This window comes from Sprattus sprattus (genome assembly GCF_963457725.1).
Source record: "Sprattus sprattus genome assembly, chromosome: 5".
Lineage (NCBI taxonomy): Eukaryota > Metazoa > Chordata > Actinopteri > Clupeiformes > Clupeidae > Sprattus > Sprattus sprattus.
This window is the reverse complement of record NC_137924.1, coordinates 6,371,469-6,397,857: the sequence shown is the minus strand read 5'-3', so window position 1 is coordinate 6,397,857 and position 26,389 is coordinate 6,371,469. Positions and strand designations below refer to the sequence as shown.

The 26,389-nt window shown below is 41.7% G+C and overlaps 2 protein-coding genes across 2 annotated transcripts; both read left to right on the top strand.

Annotated features, from left to right (window-relative positions):
* Positions 1-732: 732 nt before the first annotated feature.
* LOC308365979 (E3 ubiquitin-protein ligase TRIM39-like) lies at positions 733-20,017 on the top strand (the record flags this gene model as incomplete). Its single annotated transcript, XM_080839614.1, has 6 exons — positions 733-1,128; positions 3,681-3,776; positions 3,938-4,168; positions 4,963-5,074; positions 8,704-9,268; positions 19,795-20,017. 6 exons carry the CDS (start codon positions 733-735, stop codon positions 20,015-20,017), a joined length of 1,623 nt encoding a protein of 540 aa, XP_080695740.1.
* A 412-nt stretch (positions 20,018-20,429) lies between these two features.
* On the top strand, positions 20,430-25,441 carry LOC308365737 (E3 ubiquitin-protein ligase TRIM35-like; the record flags this gene model as incomplete). Its single annotated transcript, XM_080839297.1, has 6 exons — positions 20,430-20,825; positions 22,452-22,547; positions 22,635-22,865; positions 23,221-23,243; positions 23,329-23,447; positions 24,871-25,441. The coding sequence occupies 6 exons, from the start codon at positions 20,430-20,432 to the stop codon at positions 25,398-25,400; spliced, it is 1,395 nt and encodes a 464-aa protein (XP_080695423.1). The 3' UTR covers positions 25,401-25,441.
* Between the last annotated feature and the right edge of the window lie 948 nt (positions 25,442-26,389).

Here is a 26,389-nt window from a genome sequence, read left to right as displayed (position 1 = left end):
GCAGTGGTTCAGTCCAGCAGTAAGTCCAGCAGTAAGGGAGACACAGGCCGGTGTGCCTGCCTTTTCAGTCCATGAAGCACTTCATTCCAGGCAGCGTTAGAGTAAACTAGTTCTAGTTCATGTCTTTTTTTTAACTGCAGTTTAATATTCATCACAACACAACATGAGATATCAGTGTGACTTATAGACACCTTGCTAATTGTTTTATTTTTCCTCCACATTAATATGTGATGTGTTTACATATACTCCAAAATAGCGTATTTCTTGTTATGATTTTTTTTCTTCTGCAGACCACCAATTGATCTGGGGTCAGTCTCTGTGTCTCTGGCAGGTACAGTCCACACCCACAAATGTGACTTACACTCCAGAGGAGTCATTGGCACAGTGATGAGGGAACTGGTTTGGCAACCATGTTCAATCCTTAAATTCCTTCTCCCATAGTCACTCCCTCTGACTGACTGACACCAGAGGAAGTGAAGTTGACTGCAGGTTGATTCTCCGTCTTCCACTAGACGCTGTCATGTTCATGTGAGATACTTTTAAAAATGTGTTTAGACTAAAGAGGAAAACAGCTCGGGATTGAAGTGAAGCTGGCGGGGCTGAAGTTCTTGTGGATTAAAGTTTGAAACAGGTCAGATTCAGAGTTAAGGACTGACTCGACTCAGATTGCTGATAGTGAGAGCAAAGCTGGTCAAACAGCCTTCAGAAAGGACAGTATCGTGGAAAGACAAAATGGCTTCCAAACTTGAAGAGGATCTCTGCTGTCCTGTGTGCTGTGACTTCTTCAAGGACCCTGTCCTTTTGACCTGTGCTCACAGTGTGTGTAAAGCCTGTCTGCAGCAGTTCTGGGACACCAAAGGATCCAGAGAATGTCCCTACTGCAGGAGAAAGTGCTCAAAGGACTTCTATCCTCCTAACATGGCGTTAAGGAACCTGTGTGAGACCTTCTTACAGGAGAGAAGTCAGAGAGCTTCAGCAGGGTCTGAGGTGCTCTGCAGTCTGCACAGTGAAAAACCTAAGCTTTTCTGTCTGGAGGATGAAGAGCCTGTGTGTGTGGTGTGTCAGACCTCAAAGAAACATAAAAATCACAGCTTCAGTCCCGTAGATGAAGCAGCACTGGACCGTAAGGTAAGAATCTAGTCTGGCAATACTGGTGATGGGCTCTAAGAAAATAAATCTTGATCTATTCTATTCTATTGAGTGTGGACCAGTGACGGTTTTAGGGCCGGGGCGGCACTTTTTCAAGTCACGTGGGGGGCGGCACGACCAAAAAATATATATATATATTCTGGGCCACGAGGCGGTTTTTTTATTATCTATCATATCACTGTGTGGGGAATTTGCAAATTGGCGCTCCCTGCAGCTGCAGCCGCCCCTGCTTGCGCCCCTGCTTGCGCCCCTGCTTGCTAAGAAGGTGCCGTCGATGTGTGAAAAGGAAAAGTTCACCTCTGGGTCTCCCAACTGGAACAGATAAGTGGGGGGACGGGGGGGATCCACTGTAGGCTATAGAGCAATACTCTAATACAATTAGTGGGCTTAAGTCAGTCACACCTTGACTTTCTTGCAAAAAATGAACATTCATAATATTATAATTACATAGGCCTATAATTCCTGCACGTATTTTGTTTTTCTGAATTGTGTGAAATGGCTTATACAAATAGGTAATACTGAACGATTATGTGTCACCAAGGGCATTTGGTTTAGTCTTAACTTCTGTACGAGTGACAGTGTTGGGGGATGGGGAATTTGTTGATTGTCAATGCAAAATAAGCACAGAGATGGATAGGAAAAGGCCAAAGCTGTCAGGTGCCCAATTAAAAAAAAAAAAGAAAACGAGGAGAAACAAGCAAAACAAAGGTATGCCACTATGTTCTCTCTGTATGATTACAGTATCCATAGGGCTAATGTTAATTGGTGGTAAAACTCTGCCTGCTATTCTGCTGCCTATGATTATACAACATTAATTTGGTTTTAACTCAACAAACACGAGATCTAATTTCACGATAAGATTGTGCTTTGCAACAAAACTGTTACACGTTCAGTTATTATTTATTTCCATCCTTTGGGTTGACGTTGGGCCGTGCAATTAGCCAGCGGAATGTTCATATCTTCTGTAGGCAGTTTCAAAGACGGAACATTTGCCATCTATTTCGTGACAAAGTATAGTTTACCAGTCATAAGTTGAAGTGTGGCATGCATAGAATTCAGAGGGGGTCTCGCCCGGGCCGTAATTACATGTAGAACCGGTGTGGACTATCCGTGGTAGAAGGTGGTGTAATACCTTGTGAAGGAACTGTAGGGTGATGTGGTTCGGGGAGAGTGAGTGTTTAGGTGAGCAGACAGAGTCTCGGTCAGAAGACTCAAACGTCAATGAGTGGACTTAGGAAATGAGGCAAGGGAGAAGGCAGGTTTGGTGCAACAGCAGCAGTTTATTTTCCTTTGTCGTTGGTAATTGTTTTCTGTGTGCTGCATTAAGACATAAACAAAGAAGCAATACAATTACAATAATGGAGTGGTCAATCAAACAATAAACATCAATCATGTGCAAATACACCATCCATGAAACAGCAAAGCATCAAACAAGCAACAATCATGCGAGAATACTCAATCCCCAACTAAGCAGCAAAGGTAACAAATAAGCATCAGTCATGTGAGAATACTCAATCCATGAAACAGCAAAGCATCAAACAAGCAACAATCATGTTAGAATACTCAATCCCCAACTAAGCAGCAAAGATAACAAATATGCATCAAACAATCCCTCATGGCTCTTGGCACATGTCTGGGAACAAAGTGCTTAGGGCAACAGAGCACATGTCAAAAAGCCAACACAAAAGGCATACAAATTAAACATTCAGAATGAGGAATTGAACACTCACGTTAACTCGAAGATGCACACTTTAGGGTAATGGATACAGGTAAAGGAAACAGGAATCTGCTGGAGTACTGGCGGGGAGTGCAAAAAGAGTGAACTGCCAGGTGAACAAACAATTTATAGACTCCAGCCAGCAGGTGGAGTTGGATTCGGCTCAGCAGATTCACCAGAGTCAAAGAAATTCAGTTTGGCAGATTCACCACAATCTAAGAAATTAACAGAAAAATAACCCAGGTTCCCGTGAGTCTTTTCACCTTGAATGTAACAGTAGATGGCGATCTCTAAACCTTGTTGTTATAACTGATGACTGTTGCACATCATGCAAATCTCTGACCTGAAATACTCCTCACTCCCACTCTGCCATACCAAGGACTCCCAGAGTGTACAGGAGCAAACTTAAGGAAGCCCTTGACTCTCTCCAACAGAGTCAAACTTCACATCACTATCGATTGCAAACCTTATCTTGGAGTCATAGTCATTACTGACTTTATTACTGAGATGTGGTCTAATTATGCACACAAATTGGCTTTAAATCATAAATATACATTTTTTCCAACATTAATTTACCGTATCTCTTGACATGTCTAACGTCTGTTGATGTGTATTATTGGGTTAATCTAGAAACGCTCATGTCTACTTTATCTACACTTTGGGGTAACCCCCCTGTTATCCCCACATCACCCTGACTCCATGCACAAATAACAACATATTCACTCACAGACTCCCTAAAAGTGTTTGTTTCCTCCTGCCACTAATGTAGAGTTGTGTAGACTCTAGTCTACAGTAAAGTGTTCATCTATTCCAGGAGGAGCTCAAGGTCAAACTGCAGCCCTTACAGGAGAAACTGAAGACCTTTGAGGAGGCTAAACTCACCTGTGACCAAACAGCAGCACATATTAAGGTGAAACATGAATCATATAATGAAGAAGTATATAATATAGTATTTTTAGTAGTATTTTTTAATATGTAATAATGAGACATCCAATTATGTGTTATGGATAATTTCATCCATCTGGTCCTAATTAAACTGGATCAAGGCTTTTGTCATCTTGTTCTATTTAGACTCAGGCCCAGCAAACAGAGAACCAGATCAAGGAGGAGTTTGAGGAGCTTCACCAGTTTCTACGAGATGAAGAGACAGCCAGGTTAGCTGCACTGAGAGAGGAAGAAGAGCAGAAGAGTCAGATGATGAACAAGAAGATTGAGAAGATGAGCAGAGAGATCTCATCTCTTTCAGACACCATCAGAGCCATAGAAGAGAAGATGGCAGCTGATGACATCACATTCCTGCAGGTGAGAACCATCCACTGTCTGTATAATGACTCTTAAGATCTGATAAATAGTTTTATTAAATGCATGGTGGGGTGCAGGGGGCTCAGTTCAGGGTGCAGGTGTCAGTGGGATTGAGGTTGGGGAGAGCTGGGTTGGTTTCACCTGAAACTATTTTGGAACTCATAATTTCACCATATTCTTTCTTGAGAAATTAGGAGAGTTAGCTCAACAGCCACTCACTCATAGCTGTGATGCACTGAAATTACTCATCTCTATCTGCCAAGCAATGCCACACACACACACACACTTCCAACAAAAGGCCAACTCTCCTCTTCCTTATCCACCTTCTTGAGCTCTTAGCCTCCATTGCACCTTTGGGCTTCAGCAGAATACTTGGCTTTAAATGAGGGTTAGATATTGAGCATATATAGTTCTATATTAAGGTTATGTTGAGGGTTAAATTGAGGTTATATTGAGGGTAATATATTTAGGTTATATTGAGGAGCTTCCAGCAGAGAAATGTTGACATCAGGTGCTTACTGTAAGATGGGCAGGGTGAGATTAGTGTGCAGGTGAGGTGGGACAGGTGTTACCTGAAGAGTCTTTTAGCTAGGACAGGCGCACAGAAATATGTGTCTTAATATTAATGTATCAAATGAGAAGTCATTTTGATTATATTTCCTCCTTTGCATTTTAATAGAACTACAAGAGCACAATGGAAAGGTGAGTGATCTGCCTCCTGTCTCTCTCTTCTCTGTGGTTCTGAACCCAAACCCACAGCAGCACTGACTCCTGAATGTTATTCCAGAGCCCAGTGCACACTGCAGGATCCAGAGAGGGTTTCAGGTCCACTGGTGCATGTGGCAAAACACCTGGAAAACCTGAAGTTCAGAGTCTGGGAGAAGATGCAGTGCCTGGTTACATATGGTGAGGGCTGCTTTTCATACAGTAGTCATACATCCACACCAGTGTGCACCCATCCATTAAAAACATATTATAAACACAGACCCCAGGCTAACTTTAATTTGTTGAAGTAAACTGGAATGACTTGTGCATATCCAGTGTCGGGAAGGATACTTTCAAAACGTATTAGAATACATGCCCAAAAATGTAATCTGTGACGTATTCCGTTACATTAACTAATCTGAGTAACGTATTCTGAATTACTTCCACATTGAATTGCATTTAATAAGTGTAGGAATGCGACCATCAAATCCTCCTTACTAAATAGGGCTTTTCTGGTGTGTTCTTCTGTTCCAACTGGCTGAATGTGAAAAAAAATTAGTTTGTAGTCCCAAACTGCATACCGTATTTTTCAGACTGTAAGGCGCATAAAAAGCCTTTAATTTTCTCCAAAAACGACAGTGCGCCTTATATATGACTTAATTCTGGTTGTGCTTACTGACCTCGAAGCGATTTTGTGTGGTACACGGCGCTCTGCCAAAAAAATTTAGTACGACTTTGGTAAACTACAAAGCCGCACCGCTTGCAGCATTACGGCTACCATATTTTATATAAACCCTCGAATAGTACATTGCTTCCGACCACTGTTGCTCTCTTTGCTGTTGGCCAAGGGCGTAGGTTTGTTCTCAGCATTGGTAGGGACACTGCACGGCAGACCCCCCCACCCCCACCATAAATAAAAAAATGTAGTTGATGTTATATTTAACAGGCAAACTTTATTATAATATATTAACATGTGTGTAACTTGCGGAACTTGGAACTGATTTAAACACAATAAGAATAATCAACCCTTAGTTTAAATAAAAAACTAAACGTTCTCCACATTTCTTGACATCACATGTTTTTGTTGTCCTTTTTGGATATCCCAAACATGAGTAAGACCTCATCTGAAGCCCTGATGGTCTAGCTGCTTCTTCCTCAACCTGCACTACATCTGCACTGGATTTCTTAGTTTCCTGAATGCATTTCGAAATATTGCCTTAATGAACAAAATTACCTAATGAGAAGTGTATGCAGTGCATTTGTTTGTTGTTTGCAGTGCATTCGCATTCTCTGTTTGTCGTTGTTGTTGTAGTAGTACGGTAAATGGTTCAGGTTTTATGGAGCTGTACTAAGCCTACATCATCTGGATTGCAGAGCAATTAAATAATGTATTCATCATGAATTATATGCTACATACATTTGGGCATCCCAATTTATTGCACCTTTTTACTACCTTCAAGTAGAACATGTATTCTCAAAATAGCCAGTGTGATTGATTACATTCATGGGTAAAATTGTCTAAACAGGGTAGGGTAGCTTATCCTTTTGGCTTCAACAAGACGAGATGTAATGCAAGCTAAAGTTACATGCCCTACACACTAACAACTTTCAAAACATGTTTCCATTGTACAATGGGTGGCGATTTAGGGTTAGCAGCTTTGCAATGTGGGTAGTTTTCCGACTAGCTAACTAACAGCGACCTGGGCTTTTTGATAGCTCTATGGGTGGAAAAAACTTCTGGCATCTCTTTTCTTTTTAGGTGGCTTTTCAGAGCACAAAAGGATCAAAATATCAATGCTGAGACCAAACGAAATACTGATATGAGGCGTTATTATTTCCTGGCGAATTTAGTAGCTTACCGTATCAGACTACTAGCAGCACTCTTTCAGGATTCACGTAGTGTTTCTGACTCTGCCACTTCAGCCAATTAAATTACAGCATCTTGTCTCACATTCTCGAGGGCGCATTGGAACACTTAGAAATGTATTTCTAACTCTTCTGGGCGACGAACATTGTATTGATAATAATACGAATGAGTTTGCAAATATATTGTGCAAAATATTTTTCGAATTAACAAAATATTGGTAGGGACTTTTTTGTCTTTCCCAAACTTTGGTCGTGACTAGTCCCTACCAACCCTATGCAAACCTACGCCCTTGCTGGTGGCGCTCGGTGTTGGCCTTCTCCAGCAAGCTTGAAATGACAACTAAAGTAATTTGCTATGGAGTAATGCTGGGAGCGTTGCTCTTTATCCATCAAATAGGGAATGTATTTCACGTATGTGAGGAACCTATTTAGAATGGCTGACCTTACATAAAACGGCAGTGAAAGAGCCAAGAGACTGGAGGCAAACTGTACTTCTGCCTCAATGATGGGGGCGTGTGAGAGCATATCAGCATGCTAACGTCATACTTATTAGCAGGGAGGCTAGCTAGCTACTATGTGTTTCAATGGATTTTTGGTCTAAGCGTCAGCAGCAACTTAGCTTCAGTTAAGACCTACAATACTTTGCAACATTTTATTTGGAATACGTTTGCTTTAGCGGTATCAGACTGTTTTTATTTTACGTGTTACAACTGAACAAGGTTGGGAGTTATTGTGAATACGCTCATTAACGTTTGAACAATGTTGAGAGTTATTGTGAACACGTTTAATAAAGTTTGACTGACTGACTGTTTTGTTTCGCTTAATACGCCTTATAGTCCGGTGCGCTTTATATATGAAAAAAGACACTGTATTGACAGTGCGCTTTATTCTCCAGTACGTCCTATAGTGCAGAAAATACGGTACTTCTAAATCTAGCCGCAGTTTAAGCGAACACAAGCTCATTTTAGCTAACGTAAGATAGCAGGTCAAACAGGACTAATCACAGTCTTTCCACAGCTCCGGGGCTATTAAATCAGCACATAGGAGAATGTAAAATCGCCCATCTCGCTGATTATTTATTTTACATTAATTTAATTAATTTTATATTAATTTCCCTACTTATTTCCGTCCATCCGGTGCTGTCTGGGTATCGAATCCAGGTCCAGGATGATGTTATCACCCTGCTCTACAAGTGCAGCTTGGGCATGTTAGATTCTGGTGTATTACTCATGTACAGATCTCTAGTGTAGGTACCTCCATCATTTTCAGGCCCTCCTGAGGGACCATGTAGGCCCAGATCCCAGTAAGGTTAACAGGTCACCATAACGTATACTAAAGGCATATGATGCCCGTTGGAGACAGCTCCACTTTGTCTGCTTAGGCCCCCCTGTGTATGTGCTGTGTAGCATTCCTCAAACGCGCCCATTCAATCAGGCCCAAGGGCAAGGGCATCGATGAGCTCATGAGACTGTTTACGTGTTCATATGTGTGTGTGTGTAATCCTTTGGTAGATATGTTATACATTCTATTTCGCTTACGTAATTATACTGGTTAAATTGGGCTGCGCGCGAGACTCAGGTCGATCAGAGCAAGAATCTCGAGAGACGGACACCATCTCCTCTCCAGGACGGATCCACGGAGGCCGCGTGTGCCCTGAAAGAACTCTGCTCCACCTCGACTTTAGATACTTAGACTCAGAAAAGTACTTAGTGATATTTCGTGTCTGCTACAAGAAATATCTTAAGCTCTGATCCGAACCACTTCAGCTTCCTTGATTGAGACTCCATTCTACAACCAACGAGACCACCTTTTGTGATTAAGGGTAGTAGCTTAAATATAGAAAGAATCTTACAGGCACAATAGACACACTTATGTTTAAACAGATACACTGATTGTGAGTGAGGGTCCCTTCTAGATAGTACAAACTGTCTAAGGTCAAATGTATTTTTTTCCCCTCTCTGCAGCTCCTGTGACCTTGGATCCCAACACTGCACACCCACAACTCATCCTGCCTAAAGATCTGACAACCATTGTCTTCAGTCAAGAGAGACAGCAGCTTCCTGATAATACAGAGAGGTTTGATGAGTATGTCAGTGTCCTGGGCTCTGAGGGCTTTAACTCAGGGACACACTACTGGGATGTGGAGGTTGGAGACAGTGATGACTGGGAAGTGGGTGTGATGACAGAGTCTGCCCAGAGGAAGGGAATAAATAAGGATGATAATGTTACTGAGCGCTGGGTTGTGTACCATTCTAACAATGAGTATATGGCACATTCTGGAATGGTGTTCATACTGCGTATACTCTTTGACAGGGCAGTCATTCCCCTCACAGTGGAACAGAAACCCCAGAGGATCAGAGTGCAGCTGGACTGGGACAGAGGAAAGGTTTCATTTTCTGACCCTGATAATAACACACATCTGCACACATTCACACACACTTTCACTGAGAGAGTGTTTCCATACATAAGAACTATTTTCCCTGTGAAGATCTTACCGAGAAAGGTAACGGTAACAGTAGAGGAACAAAAGTCTGTCAAAATATTTCCGATTCTGAAAAAAAAAACTAAACTGTTTTCAAAGGACAGCAGATGATCATGAGAGAGTCCAAAAATACATGAAAATGCACTGAAAACATCATATCTGGTCGGTCTCAGGATTGCAAAATGCAAAAATTCCCATAAAATTGCAGAGCATCTTGTTTTGCCAGCAGCTGTAGACATGATTGTTATTGATCATCGTTACTCCATCAGTTATATCTTAACATTTTCTCAACATGTCAGCTACAAGTCTGTACATTTAGTCATGTATATTGATGTACATATGTTTAAGTCTGAGATGCAGTACAACTACAAACTGCAATTTTATTTTGTTTTCAATTCTTAAAGAAGCATTCCGGATCAATTGCTATTTGCTAACAATATGCTAGCGGCTAAAACTAACGAAATCTCTTGAAATGTGCTGACTGACATTATGACTAAACTGGTTATTCAACAACTGTCCTAACACGGTCAAACATCAAGCAAGTGCAACACAAGACAAAGCAAGATGGCAAATAAGCTACTTACTAGTTCGGCAGACAGTAAAAAGCCGGGCGGCGTCAGGCAATCCTACATTGAGCAGTTACTATATGCCTATGGACCCTGGTATGGCACGGAGGTGATTCTCCATATTAAAAGTCATTGTAGCGCCCCATTTTTTTCAAGCTGTTATTTTAAGATAAATAAATGCTTTTCCTCACCCTAATCCTGAAGTATAATTGTTGCCTACTGTTACTTTAACCTGTTACCTCTGAAGCGCCCCCTGGTGGAAGCGGCGGCGCCCCGGAGCTGATAACAATTTAATTAGTGTATGTAGCCACAAAAATAAAAAACATTTCACTATAAACAGATGTCTTTTCTGAGTAAGCACTAATACTGCCACAAGCACACGTAATATCAAATGCCTGTGTCCAACAGTTCATTGGGAAAAAAAATCAGAAAAACGTGATGTGCCCCCTGCAGTTTCCCCCCCTCCTGACGTCTTGTCAAACTAATTTTCCATTAAAACATACTATCTTTGCCAAAATGTCGTATTTTCTGCCATGAAACAATCGTTATCTATCCAAACAACTAAATTATGACACTGAATAGTTTAACTGAGGATATTATTGTAGTTTATTTATGTACTCACATCACAGCACAAAACGCATTGTCATTTTCAATATAATATGATCTCAATCTTCTCGAACTCCTTGAGGCTATGATGCGTCTTTTTTTTACCTAAATATACCTTTATAATCAAAGCCATATATCTCTTTTACAAAACTGTGTAGTTTTTTTGGGCCAGAGTAAAGTTGTATTCCTTGTTCTACGTTCATTTTCATGTTTACTACCGATCATCGGTGAGCTAATGCACGACTTCCGGTTTCACGAAAATGGTTGTTATTCGTATCAACTCGTTGGAAACTGATTGACACCTATTTCAACCAATAGTACTCATTGTCAGGTTTAAAACGATGTGCATATTGTCTGTGTTTGAATAATGCAGAGGCCTGATTGGATTGAGCGTAACTGCTACCTCTCAATATATCTCAGCGTGCGTCACGCGCGCAACTCATAGCGCTTTTCAGTCCCATCTGATAACTCACGAGTTTTGAGTCTTTCGTTTGTTATACTATTAAATCCATCTGTAAAAATGGAGAGATATACACGGCAACAAGTCTTAGAGATGTTTTTTAACAGCGATGACGAGGATTTATACCTTGATTTGGATGAATGCTCAGATGGTGCAAGCTTGGATTCTGAGGAGGAGATACATTTGGATGAAAGACTGGATCCTGTCCTTGACATGTAAGTACATTTCTGCATTTATGGCTGTGTATTATACTTATACTATTAGCATGCATTTCGGTATGTTTCCCCAATATTATTACCAAGTATTATCTTACTAAAAAGCAAGAATGCAACCAAGCCTCCTGCTAATCTGCTAACGTCAGATACGTGTAGGTTTAGGCTATGCATACTGTTCAGCACCAGTGCTTTTTCACTTGGTCAATATGTACATATTTCCTAAATTTCCCTCGGGATTAATTAAGTATCCAGCTATCTATATTTTAATATGTACCATATGCTGTTTGAGTTCGAATATCAATCATGATATTTGATAAGAGTTTATATTCATTATATTCATATTCTGGCTAGCAAGAATTTTAGCAAGCATGCTAGCTAGGTAAACAGCAATGTGGATGCAGCCACGATGCAGTGCGTTTTCACTTGGTCAAACAGTATTTTTCCTAAATTTCCCTCAGAATTAATAAAGTATCCAGCTATCTTTATTTTAATATGTACCATATGCTGTTTGAGTTTGATTATCAATCATGATATTTGATAAGTTGTTATATATTCATATTCTGACGAATAAGCTAGGAAGAATTTTAGCAAGCTGGCTAACCAGCAATGTGGATGTAGCCAGGATGCAGTGCTTTTTCACTTGGTCAAACAGTATTTTTCCTAAATTTCCCTCCGGATTAATGAAGTATCCAGCTATCTATATTTTAATATGTACAATATGCTGTTTGAGTTCGATTATCAATCATGATATTTGATAAGTTATTATACATTCATATTCTGCCGAATAAGCTAGGAAGAATTTTAGCAAGCTGGCTAACCAGCCATGTGGATGCTTCTACGATGCAATGTTTTTTCACTTGGTCAAACTGTAGTTTTCCTAAATTTCCCTCGGGATTAATAAAGTATCCAGCTATCTATATTTTAATATGTACCATCTGCTGTTTGAGTTTGATTATCAATCATGATATTTGAGAAGTTATTATAAATTCATTTCATAGTCTGCCTAATAAGCTAGCAAGAATTTAGCAAGCATGCTAGCTGGCTATCCAGCCAGGATGCAGTCTTCCTCACACGTAGATGTTTTCCTGTTCTAATCTGTTTGCTGTTTACATAGTATTTCTTGTGTGAGAATATAAATGCTGATATACTAATATAACTGAATATTGTTATTCTCCTGTTGGAAACTCTCTATGTCTGCATGTTTCTTATTTTGAGTTGCATATTGTGATTTGTTATTTTACAATTATATTTTACAGTTATGCTTGCTCAGTATTTTTGTTTGCACGGTTGTTTGTGTAACATTTGCCAATTGGTTTATTTTTTCCAGAGATGACCCTGCGGGAAATACATCTGTCAGCTCCCCTCCGCCAGCACCCCTCAGCTCTTCTGACCTGCCAGGTCCTTCAAGCCCTCCTTCAGCACCAAGGAAGACAAGGGCCATCTACACCATCTCCACCACCCCCCAAACCATCTCCACAACCCTCTACACCATCTCCAACCTCTCCACCACCCCCCAAACCGACTCCACACACCACCTACCCATCTCCACCCCCTCCACAGCATCTCCATCACCCCCCAAACCATCTCCACCCCCTCCACAGCATCTACACCATCTCCATCTCCCCTCTACACCATCTACAACCTCTCCACCACCCCCCAAACCACCTCCACACACCACCTACCCATCTCCACCCCCTCCACAGCATCTACACCATCTCCACCACCCCCCAAACCATCTCCACAACCCTCTACACCATCTCCAACCCCCTCCACAGCATCAACACCATCTCCACACCTCCCAAAACAACCCCCACAACCCTCTACACCATCTCCAACCTCTCCACCACCCCCATAACCACCTACACACATCACCTACACATCTCCACAACCCTCTACACCATCTCCACCCCCTCCACAGCATCTACACCATCTCCACACCCCCCAAACCACCTCCACAACCCTCTACACCCCCTCCACAGCATCTACACACCCCCCAAACCACCTCCACACACCACCTTCACCCCCCAAAACCATCTCCACACACTTTGGATAGGTTTTTGGGTATGTTTTGGAGACCACCATATGTGTTTTCACAATAAATTACAAAATATTACACTGAAATGAGATCAGAATGGTTTGTTGTAGTACACAATGCAAAAAAACAGTATGACTGCTTGATATTCATTGAAAAGTACTTGCTTTTGTATTTGGTATATTTGGTGATGTTGGAGAGGTTGAGAGACACTTGGAGACGTCTAAAGACACCATATGGAAACTGATGTGTAACATTTGTTAACTTTTGTCTATCTGCTTCATTTTTTTTTCACACAGTGTCAACATGTTGTTGCATCAGGAAATGTAAATATTTGTTTCCCATGACATTCCAAACCCATTTCTACACTGTAACATATAAAAAACAGTAGGCGTTTTTATGTTTTTCTGACAAATATTTTAGTTTGGTTGCTCTGAAATGTAAACTAAAATTACATAATAAAACACTTTAACTGTTTGAAGTTGATGGGCCAAGTGTCTTCTTTAATTTAAGCCATAAATGGTTATTCTGCAATGTGTAGAACCATAGATATTCAAGTTTTAAATGAAACAGTGCAATATAGGCGGAAATTGTCCAAAATACCCTTCTGAATTAACAAGTTAAGCACTGAAAAACAACCGTAGTTGTAGTTTTTTTTTACAGTGGGAATATTTTTATCTAGATTTGTATGAGGTTTTTAAGTAGATCTATGTAGATTTGTTTGAGGTTTATAAATACAACCAACATGGAAATCCAAATGTTAAAACTTCCTTCTATCAATATGCACGCACGCACACAGACACGCAGGCACGTCAGTGGGCCGCGGATTACGTTCTTGTCAGAATGCAGAACATGTTTAAATGGGTTTACATTGGCGTGATAAGTACTACTGACATGCAGTTAATCTCTGAGACTCCATCCAATTTGTACTTGGAGAAGTCACATTCATCTTAATAGTTAGAGTTCAGACACCTGACACCTGTCTCCTGAGGCAGGGATAGACCAAACTGGCCTGGGTTTTCCCAGTCAATTGTAATATTGTTTTGCACAATATTGGTAATATAATGAATTTGCAAATACATTTTATTTCATTTAGGAATGCTTGCACATTAAAGGGATAGTTCGGGATTTTTGACATGAATCTGTATGGCATCCCCATCACCAGTGTCGTGCAATCACACTGACTTACCCCTGGCAGCGTCCTGTGAGCAGAGTTCTCGTCCAGCTTTGGTCAAGCCGAAAGTAGTCCGGCAGGTTTGCTAGACCCAGCTAAATAAAACGTTTCTCTTCCCAAAACATTATGTGTTCAAAAGAGTGATATATTTGCATCCCAAAAACATGGTAGTGGAAAAAGTCCAAATCTGGACGAGAACTCTGCTCACAGGACGCTGCCAGGGGTAAGTCAGTGTGATTGCACGGCACTGGTGATGGGGATGCCATACAGATTCATGTCAAAAATCCCGAACCATCCCTTTAACATTTAATATTTAAACAGAAATGTTATTGGAATCAGCACTGTAATGATGACAGATCAGCCATCCTCATGAAGGATCAGCATCCAGATCAGCGCTGCGCTCCAGCATAAGTGCTGGGTTTACATTACAGTATGTGTGTAATCACAATCATGACCTGATAAATCACAAATATGAAATCAAACCTATAGATGCATAAACATATCTTTTGTTTGTTGCTTTGTCTGAAAGAAGTTAATCTAATAAATCAAATTAATCTAAATCTAAGAAGTAAATATTTCATGGTGATGTTGTCCTGTGTCCTGTCCTCTCAAATATCTCCTGCGGATGGGAGTATGGTCGACGGACACTAACACTGACTAGCACTGAATATAGTGTTTGCAACTGTGTCTGTTGCAGTGACGTGCAGGGAGGTTCGTGGCTGGTGAGGCACTAACTCTTTCAGAGACATATTTAAAAATACATAAACCCAATAGAATATCTTAAATCACCATTCAATTGGCAGCCTGCACATTGACTACTGGTAGTTTTTCATATCAGCATTCTTTATACAGGTACAGGTAAAGTACATATACAGTTGGCAGCTATTAGTTTGTGATGAATTTGTGTTAATATGTGTGATTATTATATGGCAACGACAGTACAAGCATTCTGATTGGCTAATGGGTAGTCATGCCAGCCGCGTATTGACCGGTCTGTTGGTCTGATAATAACTACTTACTAACTGAGAGTGAGGTCATGCAGGGAAATATCAGACTGAGGCTGTAACGTATCTACGTACTCAAGAACTCGTGGACATTGTGATATCGGGTAATACTTTATAGGACTTAGTACAAGTCAGTAAAATTCAGAAGCAGCGGAAATGTGTTATTGAAAGTGATGATGAAGACTAGACTACTATAGTTTGAATAACTTGTGTTTTACTGTGAATTAAAGCCATTTAAGCTGAGCCCTGTTGTCCGTTTTCTATTGATCATTGTAACTTGAAGTTAGCAAGTCTTTGTTTGCTAGGCAACACCTGAAACACACTGTGTCGTGAAAAGACTTGAGAGCTGAACAAAACGACATGTTTTCTATTTACAATTACCATTTATTTTCATTTACAAAATGAAAACAGCTAAAAATGCCATATAATGAACAACTTACTAACCTCGACCATTCAGTCATGCAGGGAAATATCAGACTTCGGCTTTGCCGTATCATACAGCCTCAGTCTGATATTTCCCTGCATGACCTCACTCTGGGTTAGTAAGTAGTTAATATGCACTCATGAATATGAACTCTTTCAAACGAAGTTGCACAAGCACCCTGAGGGTTTCTACCCTTTCCCATTATAATTTTAAGAGTTAAATCGAGGAGACTAGAACATCAGCTAGATAACCAGCTATCATTTCATGCAAATTGAACTCTTCCAATTAAATCGTTTAGGTTATTAAGTTTCCTTAGCTAGCAAATTAGAAAATCACTGGGAGGCAGTGTAGTGTCGGTAGAACAGGTGTGAAGTTAGAAGTCTAGCTGCTGCATTTTATAAAAGTATAAAAGTTACAGCAGTAGGTTGCTAGTTGCAAGGGCGCAGACAGACCATGCTGGTGGGCTCAGGTGGAGGCCTTATGCACTACCCAGTGTGAAGAGGATTAAGAGAAGATAAGAATAACACACACATCTCACACACCACACCATTCTTTAATACTGGCTGTAGTTTCTCTTCTCTGAGGATGTTAGCAGTGAAGGCTTCTTTGAGAATAGAACAGCACAGCTAGAGGCCTCTGTCTGGATGTATTCATTGGAACCAGGATGTGTTAAAATGCTAACACTAAAAACTACAAACTTCTGGTCGACTCCTATGTTTATATATGTACTAATACTATAGGCACTTTATATATCTATTGGTTCAATTCATATTTCCCATATCAATCTTAATTACATTGCATCACACATACTGGTGATATTCCCTTTCCATATACTATCATTACTTATATTCCCTCATTACTTCTGATTCCCATGTTGTCCCTCACTCACTCCACTTACTGAGAACAGCAGATATTCAACAGGCTGTACACACAATAAATGTGCATACTGTTATAGTTAAGATCAGACAAAAACTCAAGTTTAAGATAGAACTGCACAGTGAGTGTGTCTAGTGCATGTCTTTTTTAAACTGCAGTTTAATAATTAACAGAATACAACACATGATATCAGTGTGATTACTTGTGACTAATAGACACGACACTCAAAAAAGGTTATCCACATTAATATTAAATTATAATATGTGTACATATATTCCAAAATAGCTTATTACTTTCATTATGTAGGCCAATTATTTCTGCAGACCCGGCATGAAATGACTTGTCTGTCTACTTAATTAACTTCACTATAAAAACCTGCGTGAAATCCACTGATCTGGGGTCAGTCTCTGTGTCTCTGGCAGGTACAGTCCACCCACACCTGGGACTTTGAACTGAACTACAGAGGTGTTGCTGGCAGCTGCGATAGGGGAACTCAGAGCCATAGAAAACAGAGTTGCGACACGCTTTGATGTCGCCGCTACGGCTGTCACGTGGTTCAGGCAAGCCTCAATAGTTCCTAAGAAACCGCAAACTGTCATTGACTTGTATGGTACAGTGAGCTATTGCATGGTAAATATCATATCGTAAGCACACGTTTGCTCTATGTAACGTATTAAAGTGTGTTATGCTTTTGAGCTGTGGTTAAACATGGGAAGTACTGCATTTATTACTTTTGAATAATAATAATAATACACGTTTGGAGGGAAAAGTTCGTGTTAGCTTGGCTAGGTTACTTACGTGAGTGGTGCTATCCTTACGTTCTGCATTTGCACTTCGATAAACAAGTTGCCATCTAACTTGTAGTTATTGGACTCTAAGCACTTTTGTTAAATATCAGCTTTTCCAAAGTACTTTGTATCTTTATTACCAAGTTAAGTTATTTTGAAAGGACATGTAGGAGACTAAAGTACATTAAATTACATTTTAGTTATTTTTGTAGGACATGCATCAGAACCATGGAGATTTTAATATGGAGCCATGTATCAGATCTATCAAACAGCCACTCATTATGACTGAATATATCAATACAGTCAATAGAACCAAATCTAACTCTACAAGCAACTATTCACAGTTGCAATTTATGTCAGAGCTGATGAACTGGAATAATAATATGGACTACCAATACACAAGCAAACAAGATATTTTATTAAAGTTCCATTCACACCCTTCTCATGCTTTTCATCTGTATTGATATAAGCCTTGCTCAGAGCAGGGAACAGAGAAGGGAAGGCCACACGCAGAGTAGCTATGTATGTATAAGATTTATTAAATTAATCAAACTGAACAGAAGTCAGTATTGGAGTTGGAAAATAAAAGTGTAAGCAATCAGTATAATGCGGTGCAGTGAATAAGCAAACAAAATCCAAAATTGGTGAGGGAGAGACAGAGCAGCGGCGGACCCCCTCCAGTCTGGTCTGAAGCGCTTTTAAAGGCCCAGACCCCAGATTAGCGCGACTCCAAGCACCTGCGCCCAGCTCACCTATAAGAATCACATGCAGCACACAGACAGGAGGAGGAGCTAGGTAAAGCCGTAAAAAAGTAAACAGGGTCAGGGAAAATGGTTAAATAACACAGCAGTTAGAGCTTAATCTATACTTGATACAACACATTGCCAGCATCATATCAATGGGTGATATAGGTGAGATGTACTGCTAGATAATGGCATGGGCTTGGGTCGACCAGCGCCAGGAGGAGACTTGCTATTGGTGGACTGCCTGTGTGCACTGAGAAGGAGGAGGAGAGGAAGAGGAGTAAGGAGAGGAGGAGGGGGAGAGGAGGAAGAACAAGAAGAGACAGAGGATGAAGAGGTGATGGAGAGAGAGCAGGGGTAGAAGAGCGGAGAGGAGGAGACAGAGAGGGAGAAAGAAGAGAATGAAGAGGAAGAGAGGAAGAACATGTTTTTAGCTTTGGCTCTCTCTAGTAAACCCACTGATCAAAACACAGGCTTGCTTCAGAAGAGCCACACTCTCTATACACTCTCATTACACACACACACACACACACACACAGACACACACACACACACACACACACACGTAACACTGAACACGTGTCTGTCTAACACTGCCATACCCTCTTCAGACACAGCACTAATATTATTGTATGTGTGTGTGTGTGCAGACCAGCCTGGCAACACTATAATTACTGCACTTATAGTATTAGCAGCAGTGGTATTATTTCGGTAATGTTTTAAAACCTAACAATCAAAACAACTTTACATAATAATGTCACCTGACAACAAAAAGTCTTATCACGGACTTATCACGTTAATTACCTCACGAAATGATCACGTTAATTACCTCACATTAGCCTCCGTTACCAAGCTTTCAGTTAGGTCCATACATCCATTACATGTTTAACATCAACATCGACATTTCATGCAAACCAAATGGAAAAAATATCGATGTCTAAGAGTATACTACTGATAGCTAATGCTTAAAAGTGTGAAATCCGTTTTAAAATGCTGTTATTTCATCAACTTACCAGTAATTGTTCTTGACGCGCCGTTGAAATGAACGGGGCTCCGTTGGAACTTTGGAACTTTTGGCGTCTCCATAACCCGAAGGTGTCGTCCGCCATTTTTTACAATGGGCGTCAATGGAATTGTCGCAACTCTGTTTTCTATGGCTCTGGGGGAACTGGTCTGGCAACTACGACCGACCAATCAGAATCCTTCTTCAGCTTAGTCCCGCCCTCTGACTGAAAAGCACTAGGAAGAAGTAAAGTTGATCGCTGTCATGAGACGTCTGAACTCAGAAGGATGTTTCAGCGTCAAACAGAGTTTATTAAGGAATACATCCAGGTGAAGGGGGATGGAAACACATACAGGGAGAACTAACACTCACGGGAGAATGCTCAAAAGCAAACGTGTCTTTTGAGCCAACAAGGAGACTACAAATACTAGAAACCGAAACCAAAATACAGAGTCAAACGCTGGAAAACGTAAACTGGTACTGTAACTGAAAGGCACAGGGTCAAACACTGGAAAACATACACTGTTAAAGTAACCGTCGAGACAATTAACAAATACAATGAGTCAAACTCTGGGATTAAGCAAACTCAGGGTATTCCTCTAATCAGGGAAACCAGCGCGCTGGGTGCGGAGCTAAAAAGTCACTGACTGAACCTTTGCTCCTGAGCACGTGTATCTGGGAGACGCCAGAGCAGAATTCAGGTGGCACGGATATTCCTGAAGTGGTATTCATCGGACAAGAACTTGCTGGGGTGGAACCCAGCGGACACGGAGATTGCGGACACAGGTAACCAGGAGAGCGCAGACACACGGAACGACCTGGAGGTCGCGGGAACAGAAACCAGAGCGCTGGCCGTCTTGGGCAGCATCTTAGACTGTGTAACGACGAGACAAGACACGGAGTGAGGGCAGTGAAGAGTATTTACGGAATGAGACAGGTGTGTTTGTTTGTGTGATTAGGAGACGTGAATGCAGTGAGCTTGGACTGTGTACGAGACTGATGAAACGTGCAGCTGGGAGAGTGAGTGAGCTGAAGGAGGCGTGGCCGGAGCCGATGTCAGCGCAGGCGTGACAATTGCAGGATGATTCTCCGTCTTCCACTAGACGCTGTCATGTTCATGTGGGATATTATAAACCTTTTTTAAAACTGTGTTTAAACTAAAGAGGAAAACTGTTTGGGCTTAAAGTGAAGCTGAAGTTCTTGTGGATTAAACTTTGAAACAGAGAAGGCATCTCAGAGTTAGGGACTGACTCGACTTCTCAGACTGCTGAAAGTGAGCAAAGCTTGTCAGAAAGGATAGTGTAGTGTTAAGACAAAATGGCTTCCAAACTTGAAGAGGATCTCTGCTGTCCTGTGTGCTGTGACTTCTTCAAGGACCCTGTCATCTTGACCTGTTCTCACAGTGTGTGTAAAGCCTGTCTGCAGCAGTTCTGGGACACCAAAGGATCCAAAGAGTGTCCCTACTGCAGGAGAAAGTGCTCAAAGAACTTCTACCCTCCTAACATGGCGTTAAGGAACCTGTGTGAGACCTTCTTACAGGAGAGAAGTCAGAGAGCTTCAGCCGGGTCTGAGGCGCTCTGCAGTCTGCACAGTGAGAAACTCAAGCTCTTCTGTCTGGAGGATAAACAGCCTGTGTGTTGGGTGTGCCGAGACTCAAAAAATCACACCGGCCATAAGTTCCAACCAATAGATGAAGCAGCACTTGACCGCAAGGTAAATGTTTTGATGATGAGAAAAATACACATTGGAGTTGATTAGTTCACATTGTTATTTCCTGTTATTCAGACTCCTCACGTTTGTAGTTCCTACAGTTCCAACAAACAGCAGCAGGTGGCACTATTACACTCTCTTTCTCGGTTTCTTCAGTGGTAGTGTTGGCCATTCTGTAATGGTTGGTGTGTTCCATCTCTACTGCACTTTCCCTGGTCTTTAATATTAATGCATTAGTGCATATTCTGGACTTAGAAAACATGAACGCATTAGTAGACATTCTAACCCTGACATTCTTTCTGTTGCTGTGGCTAAATTGTTACAGTATGTACTGTACTGTGTGTTTCTTTGGAAAAGAGCATTTGCTAAATGTTTAAATTAAAATGCATATATTGTGGCAGCCCAGCTCTCAGCAAGACGCGACAAGAGAAATCCAAATCATGTTCTTTATTTGCTCTTTTAAATTTCAAACAAAGGTAGTGAAATTAACAGAAAATAGGGAAAAGCCTACGCCTGCTCCCTGACTCTTTAAAGTCTTTCAGTGTGGACACATGCGTCCAATTTCCGATTTCAGTCCGATTTAAATTGGATATTGGACACATGTGACTCCCCAGAACTAGATTCATTGTGTCCAGCTTGAGTCCGACTGGACTCCGATGTAAACCCCTGGACACACGATTCGATTCCGCTGGGAATTGGACTGGGCGCGCATGTGTCTCTCGAAACTAGATTGAAATTGGACAACAACAACTTTTGCACGTGCTTGAGATCGTGCCCACAGACATATACATGCATCATATATGTCTATGATATGATAATCGCTGCTAGACGCTCAGTTCTTGTGCTCCCTCTCATTCACGTTGAAATACTGAAAGCGAAACTGAAACTTATAAACTGCAACGCAACTGTTTGGGACAGAATGCGCTAATTCAGTGAACAAATATTTTCATATTACTTTTTCACCAGTTGTTAGTCATGTAATCCTTTCATATCGATGTGAATCAATCAATACTAATATAAATTTAACTGTGGTGTGTTTTTGTTTCATTTCACAACGTATTTACTGTATAATCAACGGTAGCAGATGTAAACATTCCGCATTTGATTTGAACTGACACGGCCAAGAACTAGTTGTGTCACTGCCATGTGCTTAGAGATAGAGCAGTTAACCCCCCATGGAGACCCCATGGAGAGAATTGAATGGGATCGAAGTGCTGCCATCATGTGCCCGCACTGTTTGTTGCTGCTCAGGTGCCAAACTAATCTAACAATTTGCACCTGCGCTTGCAATCAGTGGATGCCAGACCTCCCTAGTCCCCAGAGCACCTCCCCTGGGTCTTAGAGCCTGCCCAGTTTAAGCCTTGTAAGGGAATTCCCCCATATTAAACTAAGTGGGCGCCCAAGAGCAGCTCTCTCTCAAACAGACACACATCTGTAAGCACCTGCAAAAAAGTGAATGTTTTATGTATTTGTGTGTGTGTGTGTGTGTGTGTGTGTGTGTGTGTGTGTGTGTGTGTGTGTGTGTGTGAATACACAGTCATGTGTTTGGTGTGATGTTTTGTCTGTAGTTCAATATGAGAAGAAGAACACAAAGACCCTCTATTACAGTAACACTTTTATTCATTCCAGGAGGAACTGAACATCACACTGCAGCCCTTACAGGAGAAACTGAAGACCTTTCAGGAGGCTAAACTCACCTGTGATGAAACAGCAGAACACATTAAGGTGAGAAAGACTTGTCTCAACGCTCTCAGAAAAAGCAACTATATGAAGGTGTTATTGGTGTTATAAGCATTCAATGTGCTCATCCAGACTCAGGCCCAACACACAGAGAGGCAGATCAAGAAGGAGTTTGAGAAGCTTCACCAGTTTCTACGAGATGAAGAGGTGGCCAGGTTAGCTGCACTGAGGGAGGAAGAGGAGCAGAGGAGTCAGATGATGAAGGAGAAGATTGAGAAGATGAGCAGAGAGATCTCATCTCTTTCAGACACAATCAGAGCCATAGAAAAGAAGATGGAAGCTGATGACATCACTTTCCTGCAGGTAAGAACCATCCACTGTCTGTTTAATCACTCTTAAGATCTGATGACATCACATTCCTGCAGGCATTCTTGTTACTGAATCTCTTTAGCATTATAGTCTGATTTTAAAGACCTTCTGGATGATGCACTGATGCATCTATTAATAAGCACATGGGAAACGCAGGCACGCACGCACGCACGCACGCACGCACGCACGCACGCACGCACGCACGCACGCACGCACGCACGCACGCACGCACGCACGCACGCACACACACACACACACACATACACACACAGCTGGTAAGCTGTACTTACCTGATAACAGTGGTGTTTAATACAGCATCATTTAATCCATTTCCCTTCTTTTTTACCAGAACTACAAGAGCACAGCGGAAAGGTGAGTGAGCTGCCTCCTGTCTCTCTCTTCTCTGTGGTTCTGAACCCAAACCCACCGCAGCACTGACTCCTGAATGTTATTCTAGAGCCCAGTGCACACTGCAGAATCCAGAGAGGGTTTCAGGAGCTCTGATCAATGTGGCAAAACACCTGGGCAACCTGAAGTTCAGAGTCTGGGAGAAGATGCAGGAGATTGTTCAATACAGTGAGTACACAGTCACATGCGCACACACACATCTGCACACACACACAGTGCCTTTCATCCATTGGTACTGCTGTTAATGCGGCACAAAAAATATGTTTAAGGGAACGCAGATATCTGCACACACACACACACAAACACACAAACACACACCGGCAACAATCCAAAGGCAGAAGACAGTTACGTAAGTCAACGGGCAGGCAAGAGGTCAAAACTCCAACAGTCAAACTGAGTCCAATGCAGAAGTATCCAAACACAGAATCTAACAGGGTCAGGTCAAAAATCAGGCAAAGGGACAAAATCGCAAACAAAGTAGAGTCATAGTCTGTGAGAATATACAGGAGATTGTTCATTACAGTGAGTATAGTGAGCATCTCTCTCTCTCTCTATCACACACACACACACACACACACACACACACACACACACACACACACCTTTAACCGAGTCGGACATCAGAGCATATTTCTCCAACTTCACCTTCACTCCACTGGCTTTCAGTACGTTTTCACAATAGTTTTAAGACTTTGCTGATAACGTACAAAGGACTGCGTGGCTTGGCCCCAGATTATATATCAGAGCTCTGCTGCCTATTCAACATGCTCTATCAGCTGAAGACTCAACAACACGGGTCTGACTTGTGCCAACAGTGTGGAACACACCACAAAAACTAGGGCCACAGACACTAAACGACTGCACAACATTGGCTGACGGCTGACTGTGTGTCACGGCCTTAAGAGTGCTGCTCTTTTGCAGTTTTGGCCCCTAAGCTCTGGAACATCCTTCCCTATAATGTCAGATCTGAATCCTCCCTGGTACTTTTCTAAAAACTCATTTTATAAGCTTGCCTTTCCTGATGCCTGATGGTTATATTATTGGTCAACTGGGTTAGTTTTGTTGATTGATTCGAATTTAAATATGTTAACATAATATCAGTTTTTTTTGTTTGTTGTTTGTATTTATTGTGAAGGTGCTAGACACACAAGTGTGGTTGTTGTTGTTGTTGTTGTTGTCCGTTTCCTACAGGCACTGCTACTGTCATCACACAATTCATCATCATCTTCATTGTTGGAATCATCATAACTCATTCATTTACTCATCATTACTCACCTTTACCTTCTCACACATCACTCAGTGTTCAGCTCATGTGTGTGTGTGTGTCCTTTCTCTCTTCTCACACATCACTCAGTGTTCAGCTCATGTGTGTGTGTGTGTTTTTTCTCTCTTCTCACACATCACTCAGTGTTCAGCTCATGTGTGTGTGTGTGTCCTTTCTCTCTTCTCACACATCACTCAGTGTACAGCTCATGTGTGTGTCCTTTCTCTCTTCTCACACATCACTCAGGGTTCAGCTCATGTATGTGTCCTATCTCTTCTCACACATCACTCAGTGTTCAGCTCATGTGTGAGTTCTTTCTCTCTACAGCTCCTGTGACTCTGGATCCCAACACTGCAAACCCACGTCTCATCCTGTCTGAGGATCTGACCAGTGTGAGACTCAGTGATGAGAGACAGCAGCTTCCTGATAACCCAGAGAGATTTGATAACCGGCCCTGTATCCTGGGCTCTGAGGGCTTTGACTCAGGGACACACTGCTGGGATGTGGAGGTTGGAGACAGTCGTGTCTGGGTCCTGGGAGTGAAGACAGAGTCTAGTCAGAGGAAGGGACAGAGTGTCATCAGTGGAGCTTGGCGTGTGGGTCATATTATTAGTGCATATAAAGCACACTCTCCATCCCACCCAGACACACCCCTCACAGTGAAGAAGAAACTCCAGAGGATCAGAGTGCAGCTGGACTGGGACAGAGGAGAGCTGTCATTCTCTGACCCTGATAATAACACACACCTGCACACTTTCACCCACACTTTCACTGAGAGAGTGTTTCCATACTTTGTAGTCTTCCCTCTCAGGATTTTACCAGTAAAATCTTGCATAACGCTGAAGCATCCCAGTTAGAGCTCATACAGCCTCTGTCCTACCATGGATGATAAGAATGCAAAACCCTGATAGTAACACACATCTATAACATCTATTAGTCAAAGCTTATTACCGGTCTTCAACAGGACTGGAAGCAAACACACTTACAATGCAGGCTAATATCTGTTCCCTCACCACTTACTTCAGTGAATTAGTTTAAATGTTTCGTATTTCTGCCTTTGTTTTCAAAAGAGTTTTGTCGGAACCCCAAACTAAATAAAAAAGAAAGTCTGGCCATCCAGAGTCATCGTGGTTATTCAGAGTTGATGTGTTGTGTACTATTACCTCTGTTTGTGTGTGTGTGTGTGTGTGTGTGTGTGTGTGTGTGTGTGTGTGTGGAGGGACATGCACAGGAATTTTGAGGGGCAGTACGTTAATTTTAGTCACCGCCGCTGCCACACCCCGTCCCCTGGACGCATATTTTGCCAATATAATTTTAAACTCTCACTAACCGCCTCTGCCACGCCCCCGTCCCGTGGACGCATATTCCGCAATAATTGTATCTAGGCATACATGAAGTTCTGCAGCCGTAATACTATTTTAGAGATATATATATTTCCTTCAGAGGAGCAACTTCAGTCGAGTCGGCCAACGGGCAGGTGCCCGAGCAACCTTAGCCCCCTCCTGTGCACGTCCCTGTGTGTGTGTGTGTGTGTGTGTGTGTGTGTGTGTGTGTGTGTGTGTGTGTGTGTGTGTGTGTGTGTGTTTATGTGTGTGTGTTTGTGTTTGTGTAAATCTTCTCACATTGTGTGTACTTCTTCAGCCCAACGATCCAGGATGATGAGAAAACCTACAGACCTGGGATGTTTTTCGAAGTTCTCGAGAATCTGTCAATGAGTGGTCAAAGCCAACTTCAATTGTTAAAATGTATGAAGTAAGTTAACTCTGAAACACTGGAGCTCCCCCTAGTGGCACTCTCCAGCAGGCTCCGGTTTTGTGTGTGTCTGTGTGTGTGAGATTACCCCTGC